Source organism: Pristiophorus japonicus, chromosome 3, assembly GCF_044704955.1.
Source record: "Pristiophorus japonicus isolate sPriJap1 chromosome 3, sPriJap1.hap1, whole genome shotgun sequence".
Lineage (NCBI taxonomy): Eukaryota > Metazoa > Chordata > Chondrichthyes > Pristiophoridae > Pristiophorus > Pristiophorus japonicus.
The window spans coordinates 171,594,110-171,612,278 of NC_091979.1; the positions used below are offsets into that span (position 1 = coordinate 171,594,110).

The 18,169-nt window shown below is 44.2% G+C and overlaps 1 protein-coding gene across 1 annotated transcript in view; it reads left to right on the forward strand.

The window, feature by feature from the left end:
* LOC139260009 (UPF0524 protein C3orf70 homolog A-like) overlaps positions 1 to 16,755 on the forward strand; it is a 38,196-nt gene extending 21,441 nt beyond the window's left edge. The window contains exon 2 of the mRNA XM_070876053.1: positions 15,403 to 16,755. Within this exon, the coding sequence (XP_070732154.1) occupies positions 15,403 to 15,995 (593 nt within the window). The 3' untranslated portion in view covers positions 15,996 to 16,755. The remainder of the gene's footprint in view (positions 1 to 15,402) is intronic.
* The last annotated feature ends 1,414 nt before the right edge of the window (positions 16,756 to 18,169 follow it).

Here is an 18,169-nt window from a genome sequence, read left to right on the forward strand (position 1 = left end):
TCATGCACGTTTCCCGGCCCAATTAAATGGAGTGGGTCTGATGACATCACCAGTTTCCAGCACCAATATTTAAAGCGCCCTGCACACATCTCATTTGAAGGTCATTTGCAGAGCTCTGGCTACTACCAAAGTGAGAAAAGTGTCAGTCATGGATGGACAAAGGCACAGGGCCACACCAAGGTTTAGAGATGCATCCATCCATGTTCTGGTGCTGGCAGTGAGACAATGCAGGGAGGTCCTGTTCTCTGCTGATAGGCATTAAAGACCACCCAAAGAAACCAAAACAGCATGGTAGCAGATCACAAAGGAGGTCAGCAGCTGGGATGTTGTCAGGTGGATGTGGATCCAGTACCGCAAGAGATTCAATGATCCCATGAGATCAGGAAAGGTGAGTGCAATGCCACACTCATCTTCATCTTCATGTGCCTGTCACCACATCCTCATCACTCTGCCTTCCCAAGCCTATTCCTGCACATCACTCCTCACACCAACCTACCTTGCACATACATCCATCCCTCACTGTCTATGCACCTACTCACATAACCACCACTCACACTCACCCTCATTCTAATGTAATCACAGCACAGAAGGAAGCCATTGGGCAATGTCACGCCACTCCCTCATAGTCACCCTCTGCAGATGTAGCCCATCCATTCCTTACACTCATTCCATCACTCTCACTCAAACTTCTCTTCCTTCCCTCCTTGCAGGAGAAAAGAGCACAGGACAACAGTGAGAGGCAGAGAACGGGAGGTGGCCCTCCAGTCTTCACACAATTTGACTCCAGCAAAGGAGGAGGCCCTGGAGATCTCTGGAGTTGCAGAGCAGCTGGCAGTGGGAGACGGAGAGAGGGGGACCTCCCAGCAACCTGGTGACAGAATCACGTCTCATAAAGTGAGATGGCATACAATAGACACGCATATGGTAAATGATGTCAGTAGCCAGTGAATTTTCATCATGAATACAATGATAACATAACCCATTCCAATATAACACTTCTAAATCATCTCTTTAATCTCCCATAGGTCCATCAAGTGCCCCCAGCACTGTCGAACCGGAGGAGGAACACGACTCCTCAGAGGAACCTCCAGCCTCTGAGAATGCAGCATCACCAGACCCAAGCGTCCCCCCGCACCAGCGCAGATACACACACCTTGGTGGGTCCTGTACACCATAGAGCAAATGTAATGCCCCTATTTAAAAAAGAAGGCAGACAAAAAGCAGGAAACTATAGACCAGTTAGCCTAACATCTGTGGTTGGGAAAATGTTGGAGTCCATTATTAAAGAAGCAGTAGCAAGACATTTGGAAAAAACATAATTCAGTCAGGCAGAGTCAGCATGGATTTAGGAAGGGGAAGTCATGTTTGACAAATTTGCTGGAATTCTTTGAGGATGTAACGAACAGGGTGGATAAAGGAGAACCAGTGGATGTTGTGTTTTTGGACTTCAAGAAGACATTTGACAAGGTGGCGCATAAAAGGTTACTGCACAAGATAAAAGTTCACAGGGTTGGGGGTAATATATTAGCATGGATAGAGGATTGGCTAATTAACAAAAAACAAAGAGTCAGAATAAATGGTTCATTCTCGGGTTGGCAATTAGCAATGAGTGGGGTGCCACAGGGATCAGTGCTGGGACCCCAACTATTTACAGTGTATATTAATGACTTGGAAGAAGGGACTGAGTGTGACGTAGCCAAGTTTGCTAATGATACAAAGGTGGGAGGAAAAGCAATGTGTGAGGAGGACACAAAAAATCTGCAAAAGGACATAGACAGGCTAAGTGAGTGGGCAAAAATTTGGCAGATGGAGTATAACGTTGGAAAGTATGAGGTTATGCACTTTGGCAGAAAAAAATCGAAGAGCAAGTTATTATTTAAATGGAGAAAAATTGCAAAGTGCTGCAGTACAGCGGGACCTGGGGGTACTTGTGCATGAAACACAAAAGATTAGTGTGCAGGTACAGCAAATGATCAGGAAGGCCAATGGAATCTTGACTTTTATTGCTAATGGGATAGAGTATAAAAGAAAAGAAGTATTGCTACAATTATACAGGGTATTGGTGAGGCCACACCTGGAATACTGCATACAATTTTGGTTTCCATACTTAAGAAAGGATATACTTGCTTTGGAGGCAGTTCAGAGAAGGTTCACTAGGTTGATTCCGGAGATAAAAGGGTTGACTTATGAGAAAAGGTTGAGTAGGTTGGGCCTCTACTCATTGGAACTCAGAAGAATAAGAGGTGATCTTATCGAAATGTATAAGATTATGAGGGGGCTTGACAAGGTGGATGCAGAGAGGATGTTTCCATTGATCGGGGAGACTAGAACTAGGGGGCATAATCTTAGAATAAGGGGCCGCCCATTTAAAACTGAGATGAGGAGGAATTAGTTCTCTCAGAGGGTTGTGAATCTGTGGAATTCTCTGCCTCAGAGAGCTGTGGAAGCTGGGTCATTGAGTAGATTTAAGACAGAGATAGACAGTTTCTTAACCGATAAGGGAATAAGGGGTTATGGGGAGCGGGCAGGGAAGTGGACCTGAGTCCATGATCGGATCAGCCAAGATCATATTAAATGGCGGAGCAGGCTCGAGGGGCTGTATGGCCTACTCCTGCTCCTTTTTCTTATGTTGTCACCTGGTGTCTCACACTGCAAAAGTGAGCAAGAGCAGGAGGTGTTGACACGGACAGTAGAGGTGACTCCTCACCGGAGGGCGCAGGACGCTCCAAGCTCTGCTGAGCTGCATGCAGACACTGAGCTTCGAGGGCCATTGAGAAAGAGGGTGATTTTGGAGGGGCAGCAACAATTACATGAGGCTCTGGCAGCTTTTGAAACCGCGATGTCAGCAAATGTTCAGAGAATAGAGGAATCTATCTCCAACATAAGCATCACCATGTCGCAGGCGATGGTGATGATGTGCTCTTCCATGGAAAGGATGGCCACCTGCATAGAGCAGCTATTGCACCAGTCACATGAGCACATGCTAATTGTGGACCACAGATGGCAGGCCTCTCTAGGAAGGATTTAAACTTAGACTTGGGCGTTCCGTGCCCCACTGCTGTGCATCAAGATGCTTGCCAGCTCCTTGCTAGTGGGGAAGTGTGAAGTGTGGATGGAATGAGAGGGTGATGGTGAGAGGGGACATGAAAGTGGGGGCTCTTCTCAAAGCGCTCACACTTCTCCCCCATTGCCTTCCCCTCAGTCAGAGTCCCCCATACTTCCTCAGATCCCGATGGTCGAGTCTGTCCCTGCACAGTTGCAGGAGGAGCAGACTTTGGAAGGACACTCACAGGCTCCAGAACCCAGAGGACATCTGCCAAAAGTGTCTGACGAATCGTAGCAGGAAAGTGAGCAGCCTGCCTCTACATCTGCTGAAGCCACAGGTGTTGTACCTCATAGAAGTACTCGTAAAAGAAAAAAGACACAATCCTAGATGCACAAGGATATGCACATAGGTGTATGAACAAATGTTAGTGTTAAGTTTCAGTTATTTTTATGACACACATAAATGTATTTCTTCGGAAATGTATTTCCGGTCTTGTCCATTTTTGTCTGCTACTTTGGAAGTGGCTTTGTCACTTGGAGTGAATGGTGAGACATTACTTAACCTCAAGCAATGGGTGTTTGGGTGAGAGGATAGGCTTGCTCATTGTAGGGATGCTTTATGGTGTTGATGGGGGTGGGATGTACTCAGTACAGCATCTGGGAGCCATATGTTGCACTGGAGCAAGTTAAGTAAATCTGGACATTATGAGGCCATCCTGGGACTTCCAGGCAGCAATGTGCACTGCTGTTGGTGCCATGCTCACCTCAGGTTCATCTTCCTCCTCCTCCTCTGAAGAGGCTGTGCGCTCTGCGCCTTGCTCCTCCTGCAGCTCTAATCGTCGCTGCTGCACTTTGTGTGCAATGTGCAGCAAACGACGTCTATTCTGGAGAACCTGGATGCTGCTGAAGGTCTCCTCCAGATCTGTCAAGACATCTGAAGTGCATCTTCAGCTTGCTTACTCTATGACATATCTGGTGGACATGTGGCTCTCATTGTAACACTCCTCGGCCTCATTACTTGGTCTCCTCAAGAGTGTCATGAGCCACGTCTTCAGTGGATAGCCCTTATCTCCAAGCAGCCAGCCAGTATGTGTTTGGAGGTGCAAAGAGCTGAGGGAGGGGGACTGGCGCAGCACAAAGAGTCATGACAACTGCCAGGAAATCTAGCGCACACAAGCATGATTATCTTTTTATGGTTGCAGAGTAGCTGCACATTGAGGGAGTGGAAGCCCTTGCGGGCCTCAAACACTCCTGGGTGATGAGAAACCAAAGATAGTGCAGCACATCAAAGTCAAAGACACTAAAAGACGAGAAAAGCTAAATCAGGAACTTGTGAGTAGGTGACACCAAGCTTGGGTTTTGAAAGCCTGAATATTATTGGAAGAAGGAAAGACAGAGGATAGGAGGCCATGGGAGAGAATGAGTTATCATGAGAGACTTTGGAGAGTAATTTGCGGTGAGCAGCAAAGAAAAGGCGTTTTTCGCTGGCCCTGAAGAAAGCAGCCCACAAAGATCTTACGATCTCTGTGGCAAGAAGTTTGCCATTTTCGACATGCAATTGAGATCAGTGTAGTGCAGTGGGAATCCCATAGGTCTGCTGTGACGCCAACAAGCTGTCTAATCAGCCAATCACAACGTGGGAAAATCTCACCGACAGGGAACCAGGAAGTGAAAAAGTTGCTTTTATTCTGACTTTTAAAAAATGTTATAGAGAGCAAAACAAAGATTGTGGCTCTCACATGGGGAAAAGGAAAACCTGAAATAAATATGAGCAAACTTTTCAAAATATAATTTATTTTTTAAGTTTCCTAACAATTGTAATTTTTGTTATAATGGAGAAATTTGACATGCCACAAAATTAAAATTAGATTTTCAGGGCCATAATGTTTGTTTAGCAGCCAATACAATGTTAAAACTCCAGTTATACCTAATCCAACAAGCCCTTAACTTAATAAGGCTTTAACAGTGAAATTACCGTGGAAAAGTCAGGTTCACTGATTTCACTGATTACACTGATTGCCGGCTATGGGGGTAGTGGGGTCCACAGCACAACCAGTGTTGGTGCAGTGAATAACTGACCGCAACTTCAGGATTTCCATCTTGGGATGCGCATCCTGAAGTTGCGGTCAGTTTCAAAGGAGTAATAATGAAGAACACTGTTAGTTTGCTGTTATTACTCACCACAAATTCCAGACCTTTATATCCGTACAGTATGACGTAGGGAAGGGAAGAGTGTGTAGGGATTTTTAGGCCTGGTAACTGTTTCCAACATATTATTTAAGTATTGGACCCACTGACATTTATAATGGGTTTATATGATAGGTAGATGAAAACACACAGGCTGAAGTGTATTACACCTTCAGTTATTCAGATCTGACTGAATGATGGGTCGCGGAGGTTTGAAAAGAATTTGAGATGAATTAGTCTGCTACAGACCAGGCTGTCCTACACAGTGCAAACCATTTACTCATCGATTGTAAACGTTTCTTTTTTCTTTGCTGTTGAGTTCTGTGTCAGGCACACCATCGATCCCAGGTTGAGGTTGATGAGGATCCATGACTTCATATCTTACAGTTAATTACATCCTTGAATGGAGTCAAAATGATTCATTGAAAAAGAAAGTAATTTCACTTATTCTGTGTGCAATCTGACCTTCCTGGCTGTGCATGCTACACAATAACATAGCTGTCAAAAACCAAACCACACGTAATGGGATATGCTTAACCCTCGAAGAACTGAAGTTCTGTCATTGCTTGGAGAACAACGCAATATATTTGTAAAAACTCTAGGGAACAAATAAAATGGTTGGGGACAGTTTTGTTTGTCTGTTTCCTGATGAAAAATGGGAGAGTTGGCAGACAGTTTTTTTAAAGATTCCAACCAGCGATTTGCCAACCTAGACCCTCCCAACTCGATTTTCCAGCAGGCTTTAAAATGGACGACCAAGACACCTGTCCAAAACAGGTGCAAACCTCATTTAAATATTTAAATTGGGGTCCTATGCCGGCTGTAGGACTCTGGTGCAATGTTCAGGTACCAGTTGGCTGAGTGTAAGCCCAGGGGGCCTAATGTAGAGCAGCCTAACTAATGTTCCTTACGCTTGAGGCCACTCTGGGAAGAAAAGGGCAAAAGCTTTGGTGCCACTGATTATTTCAGGGAGAGGAGGAGCATAGATGCACCTACTAGCACCGCAAAAATGTTCTCACCTGCTGACCTGCTGTTGGTAGGTCAATGTTCCTCGCCACCCGCCCCACTCCCCAGCCACCTCCATCCCACTGGGATTGCCACCAATGCCCCTGCCCACCTCCCCCCTGCCCCACCCCCGCCCCCACTTTATGCTTTAGCTTTGAACCCGTGTCAGCCACATGGTTTACTGTTGGTTCTTCCAGATGGTTTACTGTTATTATCATAGAAACATAGAAAATAGGTGCAGTAGTAGGCCATTCGGCCCTTCGAGCCTGCACCACCATTCAATAAGATCATGACTGATCATTCACCTCAGTACCCCTTTCCTGCTTTCTCTCCATACCCCTTGATCCCTTTAGCCGTAAGGGCCATATCTAACTCCCTCTTGAATATATCTAACGAACTGGCATCAACAACTCTCTGTGGTAGAAAATTCCACAGGTTAACAACTCGCTGAGTGAAGAAGTTTCTCCTCATCTCGGTCCTAAATGGCTTACCCCTTATCCTTAGACTGTAACCACTGTTTCTAGACTTCCCCAACATCGGGAACATTCTTCCTGCATCTAACCTGTCCAGTCCCGTCAGAATTTTATATGTTTCTATGAGATTCCCTCTCATTCTTCTAAACTCCAGTGAATACAGGCCCAGTCGATCCAATCTCTCCTCATAAGTCAGTCCTGCCATCCCGGGAATCAATCTGGTGAACCTTTGCTGCACTTCCTCAATAGCAAGAACGTCCTTCCTCAGATTAGGAGACCAAAACTGAACACAATATTCCAGGTGAGGCCACACCAAGGCCCTGTACAACTGCAGTAAGACCTCCCTGCTGCTATGCTCAAATCCCCCAGCTATGAAGGCCAACATTCCATTTGCCTTCTTCACTGCCTGCTGTACCTGCATTCCAACTTTCAATGACTGATGTACCATGACACCCAGGTCTCATTGCACCTCCTCTTTTCCTAATCTGCCGCCATTCAGATAATATTCTGCCCTCGTGTTTTTGCCACCAAAGTGGATAACCTCACATTTATCTACATTATACTGCATCTGTCATCATCATCATCATAGGCAGTCCCTTGGAATCGAGGAAGACTTGCTTCCACTCTTAGCATGAGTTCGTAGGTGGCTGTACAGTCCAATACGAGAAACACAGTCTCTGTCACAGGTGGGACAGATAGTCGTTGAGGGAAAGGGTGGGCAGGGAGCCTGGTTTGCCACACGCTCCTTCCGCTGCCTGCGCTTTATTTCTGCATGCTCTCGGCGAGGAGGAGCTTAGTGCCCTCCCGAATGCACTTCCTCCACTTAGGGCGGTCTAATGCAGTGGGGATGTCGCACTTTATCAGGGAGGCTTTGAGGGTGTCCTTGTAATGTTTCCTCTGCCCGCCTTTGGCTCATTTGCCGTGGACAAGTTCCGAGTAGAGCGCTTGCTTTGGGAGTCTCTTGTCTGGCATGCGGACTACGTGGCCTGCCCAGCGGAGCTGATCAAGTGTGGTCAGTGCTTCAATGCTGGGGATGTTGGCCTGGACGAGAACGCTAATGTTTGTGCGTCTGTCCTCCCAGGAGATTTGCAGGATCTTGCGGAGACATCGCTGGTGGTATTTCTCCAGCGACTTGAGGTGTCTACTGTACATGGTCCACATCTCTGAGCCATACAGGAGGGCGAGTATTACTACCGCCTTGTAGACCATGAGCTTGGTGACAGTTTTGAGGGACTGATCTTCAAACACTCTTTTCCTCAGGCGGCCAAAGGTTGCACTGGCGCACTGGAGGAAGTGTTGGATCTCATCATCAACGCCTGCTCTTGTTGACAGGAGGCTCCCGAGATAGGGGAAGTGGTCCACGTTGTCCAGGGCCACGCCATGGATCTTGATGTTTGGGGGGCAGTGCTGTGCGGCGAGGACAGGCTGGTGTAGGACCTTTGTCTTACTAATGTTTAGCGTAAGGCCCATGCTTTCATATGCCTCAGTAAATATGTCGACTATGTCCTGGAGTTCAGCCTCTGTATGTGCACAGACGTAGGCGTCGTCCGCATACTGTAGCTCAACGACAGAGGTTGCATTGGTCTTCGACCTGGCCTGGAGGCGGCGAAGGTTGAACAGCTTCCCACTGGTTCTGTAGTTTAGCTCCACTCCAGCGGGGAGCTTATCAACTGTGAGGTGGAGCATGGCAACGAAGAAGATTGAGAAGAGGATTGGGGTGATGACGCAGCCCTGCTTGGCCCGGTCCGGACATGAATTGGGTCTGTGATCGATCCGTTGGTAAGGATCACAGCTTGCATGTCATCGTGAAGCAGGCAGAGTATGGTGATGTACTTTTGGGGGCATCCGAAACGGAGGAGGGCGCTCCATAGGCCCTCGCGGTTGACAGTGTCAGAGGCCTTTGTCAGGTCGAAGAAGGCCATGTATAACGGCTGCTGCTGTTCCCTGCATTTTGCATGCAGCTGTCATGCTGCAAAGATCATGTCCGTTGTGCCCCGGAGGGGATGAAATCCACATTGCGATTCCGGGAGAAGCTTCTCAGCCACGGGGAGAAGACGTTTGAGGAGGACTCTAGCGACGACTTTCCCAGTGGTTGATAGCAGGGAGATTCCTCTGTAGTTTTCGCAGTCGGACTTGTCCCCTTTTTTAAAGATGGTCACGATCACTGCATCTTTATGATCTCCCGGTATGCTCTCCTCCCTCCAGATGAGAGAGATGAGGTCATGTATTCGCGCCAGTAGTGCCTCTCCGCCATACTTCAGTGCCTCAGTCCAAGTCACCCTGCAGCCTCTTAACATCCTCCTCACAGCTCACACTGCCACCCAGCTTAGTGTCTTCTGCAAACTTGGAGATATTACACTCAATTCCTTCAACTAAATCATTGATGTATATTGTAAATAGCTGGGGTCCCAGCACTGAGCCCTGCGGCTCAGTCACTGCCTGCCATTCTGAAAAGGATCCGTTTATCCCGACTCTCTGCTTCCTGTCTGCCAACGAGTTCTCTAGCCACGTCAATACCTTACCCCCAATACAATGTGCTTCAATTTTGCACAACAATCTCTTGTGTGGGACCTTGTCTAAAGCTTTCTGAAAGTCCAAATACACCACATCCACTGGTTCTCCCTTGTCTACTCTACGAGTTACATCCTCAAAAAATTCTAGAAGATTTGTCAAGCATGATTTCCCCTTCATAAATCCATGCTGACTTGGGCTGATCCTGTCACTGCTTTCCAAATGCGCTGCTATTTCATTTTTAATAATTGATTCCAACATTTTCCCCACTATCGATGTCCGGCTAACCGGTCTATAATTCCCCGTTTTCTCTCTCCCGCCTTTTTAAAAAAGTGATGTAACATTAGTTACCCTCCAGTCCATAGGAACTGATCCAGAGTCGATAGACTTTTGGAAAATGATCATCAATGCATCCACTATTTCTAGGGCCACTTCCTTAAGTACTCTGGGATGCAGACTATCAGGCCCTGGGAATTTATTGGCCTTCAATCCCATCAATTTCCCTAACACAATTTCCTGACTAATAAGGATTTCCTTCAGTTCTTCCTTCTCGCTAGATCCTCTGTCCCCCAATACTTCCGGAAGGTTATTCGTGTCTTCCTTCGTGAAGACAGAACCAAAGTATTTGTTCAATTGGTCTGCCATTTCTCTGTTCCCCATTATAAATTCACCTGAATCTGACTGCAAGGGACCTACGTTTGTCTTCACTAATCTTTTTCTCTTCACATATCTATCGAAGCTTTTGCAGTCAGTTTTTATGTTCCCAGCAAGCTTCCTCTCAAACTCTATTTTCCCCCTCCTAATGAAACACTTTGTCCTCCTCTGCTGGATTCTAAATTTCTCTCTGTCCTCAGGTTTGCTGCTTTTTCTGGCCAATTTATATGCCTCTTCCTTGGATTTAACACTATCCTTAATTTTCCTTGTTTGCCACAGTTGAGCCACCTTCCCCGTTTTATTTTTACTTCAGACAGGGATGTACAATTGTTGAAGTTCATCCATGTGATATTTAAATGTCGGCCATTGCCTATCCACCGTCAACCGTTTAAGTATCATTTGCCAGTCTATTCCAACCAATTCATGTCTCATACTATCGAAGTTACCTTTCCTTAAGTTCAGGACCCTAGTCTCTGAATTAACTGTCACTCTCCATCTTAATAAAGATGTATCTGTACTCCCAGATCTCTTTGCTCCTCTACACCATTTATTTTCTTACCTTGCAAGGAATAATTAACCTCCTTATTCCTCCTACCAAAATGAACATCCTCGCATTTCGCTAATTTAATTGAATTTGTGATTTATCCATCCATTCTACAAGCCTGTTTATGTCTTCCTATATTTTCGTGCAGTCCTCCATATTATTAGCTCCATTTTAGTACTATCTGCAAATTTTGACACCATACCTCTGATTCCTGAGACCTAATCATTTGCATATATGATAAACAACAGTGTTCCCAGCACGGATCCCTGCGGGACGTCACTTCCCACTTTTTGCCAATGAGAAACTTCCCTTAGGTCGTACCCTCTGTTTTTTGTTTTGTAGCCATCTTTAAATCCATTCTGCTACCTGGCCCCAGACTCCACAGACCCTGACCTTTGTCATGAGTTTCTATGTGTCACCTTATCAAAAGCCTTCTTAAAGTTTATATGTAGCACATCCACTGCATTTCCCTGTCTGTTAATTCTTTCAGTAATTCAATAACGGTGGTTAAACATGATCTTCCTTTTTTAAATTCATGCTGATTATTATTTTGTTACATTCTCCATTTCTAGATGTTTTGGTATCTGATCTTCCAGCAAAGATTCTATTATATTTTCTACTACTGGCATTAAACAAACTGGTCTATCGTTCCCTGGATTAGTTCTATCTCCATTCTTGCTGTTCACCAAGCCTCTGGGACTGTTCCTTTTTCTACTAAATGTTTAAGTTCGATACTATTAGCTCTGCTATCTCCTCCCTAGTCCCTTTGCGTATCCAAGGAAATTAATCAATCTAGACCCAAAACTTTGTCCTCTTTAAGTTTGGTTAATTTGCCTAATATCTTTCTTTACATCTTAACTAATATCACTCTTGACTTCCTCTACTGCTGCCATTTGTTCTTTGATACCCCCTTCAGCGAAAACTGAGCCACTCGGTTCCACTAAATCTCTCAAATAGCTTTCTCAATTTTACTTCTCTAATTAACGTTGCTAATGTCAAAAAATATATATATATTTCACAATAATATGATTAAGATTATCGACTACTGAATTGTCTCTTGTGTTCTTTAATGCCTTGATTTTTTTAAATTTGAAGGTCTCAGGTTTTCCCAAAATTCCGCTGGATCGCACCCACCCCTCCTGCACTGCCATCGCCCCCCCCCCCTGCCCCCCTCACCCCCCAGATTGTCCCACCACTCCCAAATCCCAAAACATGCTCTCAGTTCTCACAAATCCCCTGACCATATTCCCAGTGCTCCCTGATCCCAGAACTACCCACAATGCTCTCAGACCATGACACCTCCCTCCCCAGTGCCTCCAGATCCCAGAATCCTTCTCCCAGCAATTCCAGACTTCCACATAATTCCTTCCCTCCTTAAAATACTAATAGATCCTGAAACACCATCATATTACTGCCAGATCCTAAGGTCCCTCTCAATATTCCCTGATCCAAACCCTATCCCCAATGCTGATAGGTCAGTGTATCGAGTAATGCAACTTGGCATAATACTTCTATTCATATACAAACTCAGACTCACTGTGAGCAACATCATTGGAAGATGTGCTAGTATTAAATACTAAATAACTTGTGGAGACTATCTTCTGCTATCTTCTGTTTTCTGCAGTAGTCTGTTTTATTTTACTACTGAGTATGGAATTGAATGAAAAAATCTTGTAAAGCAGCCTTCCCAAGTTGTGTCCAGGAACAGCAGCACTTTCCTGCGAGTGCTAAATTACAATGTCACAATGTAATTACAGTTTTCACAAAAGCCAGGTGTTACTTGTTTAAACTGAGAAAATATCCCATCAAATCCTTTGAGGCGATACCAGGTTTCATCAAACAATGCTGTCTGACAGGAGTACAGAATATCCTGCCCTAAAACAAAATCTTTTTTTAATTCCATTATATTAGAAAAGGCCTGGATACAGGCGATGAAGGCTTTCCTGTGGTTAAATGTTATTTTTAGTAAGCTGTTGCATGACTGATAGCTTGTCCTTTATGCTGGAGAAAGCCATTATTTTTTACAGGTTGTTCATTTAATTTAAAGCAAAAATTGAAATGGTTGCTCCCTCCAGAATCAGTATAACTGTCACTTTGTTTGACTGTCTCCTTTCAAATGATCCATCATTATTTTTTATTTTCTTTCCCACGTTGAGTCACATCCTCCAGCTGAAATGGTTAACTGGCGTCCAACTGCTGTGTGTTGTCAAGACCCCTGCTCATATGCGGAAGAAAATTAATCCCACTAGGCTTGCTTGAGGCTTGTTATTATCATAATCGCGTTTTCTAGTTCTGAACTCACAGCCTAAGTTTAAAAAATCTATTTTCATCTACATTATCCATCGTCCTCAGCATTTTAGAAAGAGTTCTGTTCTTACTCCAGGAAAAGGTTTAAAACAGTTCTTGACTGGGTCAGATTTTGTCAAAGACACAAACTTGTTTCGAGATGAGTTGTGTTTTTTTTGAGGATTGGTTTAGGAGCACAAATATACTGTCTGAGGCCTGTGCCAGGTCAGGCTAGAGAAACAGCAAGAGGACAACTCCTGGAAGTCAGCCAGACTGATTTCCTGTGACTCCTGTGGCTGAGATTAAATTACTGTGTTCCTTCACCACAAGGGAAGAGAAACCAAATGGAAACAATGGCATTTGAAGTACCAGGATCTCGACAGGAATAGGCCAAGAGCTCAAAATAGACGTATTTGGGCTTTCAGATTAGTTCATATCTCTCATCTTCCCCCATTCTTTCCCCCCAACACAAAGACCTGCACAGCCAGTGTTATCAATGAGTTTTGAATGAATGCCCTTGTGATGCTACTAACCAATTAGAAAGCCACTGCCTGGAGTCGAGCTCATTGAAGATTGATTTCTGGCATGAAAGGGTTCTCACTGCTGCACCATTTACACTTCAAGAGTACGGTTTTGAATTGGAATTTTAAACAGGCAAATAAAACATGCCCACCAATCCGAACCCATGCCCCAGCTTCAGGTAATTGGCTGAATGTACAAACGTGGAGAGCTGTCCCTATCTGAGCTTTAGCAAACAGGTGAGGGCGTAAACCCATACTGAAGCATCACCAGGTGGCATACAATTGTTGGGGTGTGGGTACATGCCTGAGTACCCCACACTGCTCAGATCACAACTTAATTTCAACTGCCATCATCATCATAGGTAGTCCCTCAAAATCGAGGAAGACTTGCTTCCACTCTAAAAATGAGTTCTTAGATGACCGAACAGTCTAATACGGGAATTACAGTCTCTGTGACAGGTTGGACAGACAGTCATTGAAGGAAAGGGTGGGTGGGACTGGTTTGCTGCACACTCCTTCCACTGCCTGCGCTTGGTTTCTGCATGCACTCGGCGATGAGACTCGAGGTGCTCAGCACCCTCCTGGATGCACTTCCTCCAATTAGGGCGGTCTTTGGCCAGGGACTCCCAGGTGTTGGTGGGGATGTTGCATTTTATCAAGGAAGCTGTGAGGATGTCCTTGAAATGTTTTGTCTGCCCACCTTGGACTCACTTGCTACCTGAGGAAAAGAGTGTTCGAAAATCAGGCCCTCAAATCTGCCACCAAGCTCATGGTCTACAGGGCTGTAGTGATACCCACCCTCCTGTATGGCTCAGAGACATGGACCATATACAGTAGACACCTCAAATCACTCAACGATGTCTCCGCAAGATCCTGCAAATCCACTGGGCGAACAGACGCACCAACGTTTAACGTCCTTGACCAGGCCAACATCCCCAGCATCGAAGCACTGACCACACTTGATCAGCTCCGCTGGGCAGGTCACATTGTTCGCATGCCAGACACAAGACTCCCAAAGCAAGCACTCTACTCGGAACTCCTACACGGCAAGCGAGCCCAAGGTAGGCAGAGGAAATGTTTCAACTGCACTGCTGTGGGGAAAATCATTTGGCTTTTGGCAGGCATGGTAGCTAAGGTTAAAAAGGGTAACGGGGAAAGGGAAAGATAGTGCCTGGAGACATACTTGCACATCTCTTAGTGACCCATTTTAAAGTGGCAGTGCAGGAGACAGGTCATCAGGTTGCCCATCTACACCATTAGCTACATGTAGCACACGGCCCAGTGAGGATATGAAAAAAAAATCAGACAACCAGCAGTGGGGATGTGCAGAGAGATGAAATGACTCATTATTCCCATGTTCTATCATGGTGCAATTACACCCATTAAACATTGTCTCCCTGTGGTTCCTGGCCTCAGTGGTGGCTGACACAGTAATGTAACATTTAAGTTATGGTCCTCTTAGTAAGTCTTCGCCAGTGCATTTAGAGTGGGGAAAATCCACATTGTCCAGAGAGGGTGGGGGAGGTGACATGAGGGGGTTGGGGGGTGGGGGGGGGGTGAGGGGGGAATGGTGGTGTTAGATATTAGTCTGAGGTATATTTCTGATCCCTAGAGATCTAGTGTAGAGAAATGGATGCTTGGTAGTTGAGGGCATCTCACACACTTCACTGTTATCTTTTTTTATAAACATTATGGACCTCTCCGATTAATGTACCCTCTGCCAACATCAAGTTTTGAAGAGATACAACTATTAGTATTTTGACATTTTTAATGACACCATCTCTGCAACTATCCTATATCTTCACTCTCCAACTTCCAATCTCAAAACGACAAACAAGTCCCTTGGAAATAATACATACAGGACAGCACTAAATGTTAGTTTAAATCACTTAAATCCAGAAGTGTATGTGAGTTACTAAACAGGATAAATTAAATAAAAAACTGAATGAACCCAACATAGTGCACTGCGCTTTAGAAATAGGTTATACATGAGAAACTGGAGACTTATGAAAAATAAGCATTGTGGTCTTGTTGTATATTAATTTTTTACAGTAGTTTATCTTGTCCAAGCAGAAAAAAGTCTCTAATTAGTAATAATCCTCAAGAATAAATGTCACCCTTCGCTTTCTGAATCCCTTGCGTTCTTATCATTGTCATTCGTTTTGACCCTTTTCAGGTAGATACATTTACCAGCCTATGACCCCTGTAGAACATATACCAAGCACTTCAATTCCGGCCAACACAAGCAGCCATACAGATACCATCCAACTGTCCATCTCCCTGGTGGAACGTTTTCTACAGACTGCTCCTTTCCTCAGGCCTCCATTCACACCAGATACACCAAGGTACTGCACTATTTCCAAACTCTTTGTTGACAACTATCGGGTCAAAAGAATTAATGGCAAGATGTGTTATGTTCAACGTCAGCCTCAACCAGCTCCCACTGTGCGTGACACAAAGGTTGGAGATAACTTTAGTCAGGCTACCTCAGTCAGTTCAAAGAGTCCAACTATGGCAGACAAGGTACCAGCACCACGGATGAACCACTGCTCTTCACCATCTGCCTCTGAGGATTCTGGGATAAATGCATTAGGGTTGCACTACCCAGAATCATGTGATGAAGACACAGAGGAGGATGAGGATGAAGATGAATTGAGCTCAGATGATGACTCTAGTCCAGAGAGCCAGTGGGATCAGGAAGATTGTGCTTTGCTTTCTCCTTCCCAATCCACTGTGGAAATTATTGAAAAAATTGAAACAACTGTCTGAGCTAAAGCAGCGAAAAAGATTTTCCTGGCGTCTTTTTCAATCTCTGTTGAAACAGAGTCAACTAAAGCTTGTGAATTCCAAGATAAATCGAAAATGTCCTCAGTATTTCATATCACTGTGTTGAAGTAGCCAAAAACACAGGGATCATTCGAGCCTTTCTCAGTTATAAAATGAACAATTAAAATGTAGCACATGCAGACAGTAGACCAGTGACTGTTGTGCCAACCCAAATAGAGATTTAGACTGTGTGACAGACCAAAGTGGCCAGGACTTTTGAAGTTACCAAGCACAATATCTAAGTTCACAACTTTTTATCCAATGCTTCAGCAATGAATCATCATTTGAAACCATCACATGCAAGCACTTTTGACTGCACAGGACCACTTCTACAAGCCTAGGCTACTTTTTTTCTTGAGAGGGGCGGGGGCAGAGTAAGAGAAGAGGCACCAGTAGATTATGTATAGCATGTCAGGATCATTGCCAATCACCAGAAGCACTACACGACGAAGCACATCAAAGAAGAATCCAAATTCAGCACTTTTTCTTAAATCACAGACCCGGAAAGGAGTTTGAGGCCTGGGGCCTAAAGCTTTTGTTATGTATCAAGCCATGTGACTCCTTCACCTCAAATCTGTGGATATATTGCTGAATGAGTTATGTTACCCCTGCATGGAAATGTACTTTCAATTCTTTGAGTTGCCATGTGAAATATATACTATGATTGTCACAATATTAAAACAATGATCTTTATTAAGGGTTACTACATTATTAGAATAGATACTTTCATGTTACGTTATTTGACTTGCTCTATGCTGTTTTGTATTTAAATAGAACATTGCTAAAATAAATTAGTAGATCGGGATTTCCTCAGTTAGATTAAGTCCTCCGACAACAGGAAGGATAAACTTGGGTGTACCTATAATTTGAGGCAGAAGATTGCATACAATTAATGTATTTTAGTTCCTTTATTTGAAAGTGTATACATTTTAGATTCAAGTGGTAGATAAATGGGTTCTGTGGAGAATTAAATGCACTTAAAGCACACTAGATCAATAGATTGCAGCACACACTTCTATTTTTCTCTCAAACATCTTTAACATGGCTGATTGGCCACTGGCTTTCCATATCCTCTGTCCACTTGAGATCAGTAGCCAAATCTGTGCTCAAGCCACCAATAGATGGCAGCAATAAGCATGCCAAATAATACAAGGAAGAATAGTACAACTGACTAATGGAATAATACATCCAAGTAATGTGACAGTCCTCCCCCTCCTAAAGAAACATGTGATTGAGATTATTGATGTATGTATGTGTTCATGCAGGTTAAGGATGACAGTACCTGATGGGCCCACTAGGAAATTAAAGAGAAACTAAGATTAGTGAATGGAAATTTTGCCAGTGTGACACAAGAGCATGTGCACAAGTCCCTCTCTTTTATTAATTTCAAATGGGATGCCTGACACAATGCAAAGAAAAATGGTGCAAAAACTGTAGCATATTCAGTTAGTGTGTGGCATCAGCCATGTGTTGTGTTGGCAACTATACAGGTGCACCATATGCAATAGGATATTATAAATAGATGCATAGTTTCTGATTACATTCCAGCAATTTCTGATTCCCACTGCAGCCTATTAGAAATACAGCTATGTATAGTTTAACCTTATATATTCATTCAATTTTCCCAGGTGAGGGAGGTTAAGTTCTGGGTTCAATACACATAAGGTGTCACAAATGTTACCATATCAGACAGTGTGTATCTTCTTGTATATATACTGTATACATGACTAACTGGCTACATTTAATGCAGTCAGAAGCAGCGATATTTCTGCTTTGGTCTTGTCTCAATATAACATGAAACAAGTACCTTCAATATCCTACATATTTACCCATAGCCTAGGATTATAATGTAAGTGCAGGTAGATAAAAGTCATTAAAAAAAAGGCCAATAGCATTTTGGATTTGATAAATGGGGCATAGATTAAAAGAGTGATGGCTAGGTCACAGTTAGATTACAGTGAACAGTTTGGGCGTCCCTTTATAAATAGGGCTCAATTTTCCCCAATGCCGTTTTTTGACGTACTGCCAGAGTTAGCCCTGACTACTCCCAAAAAATAAATATCAAGTTTCCCTGTTCTATTTTTTTTAATTGGCGCCGTACAGCGTGTCCATTACCT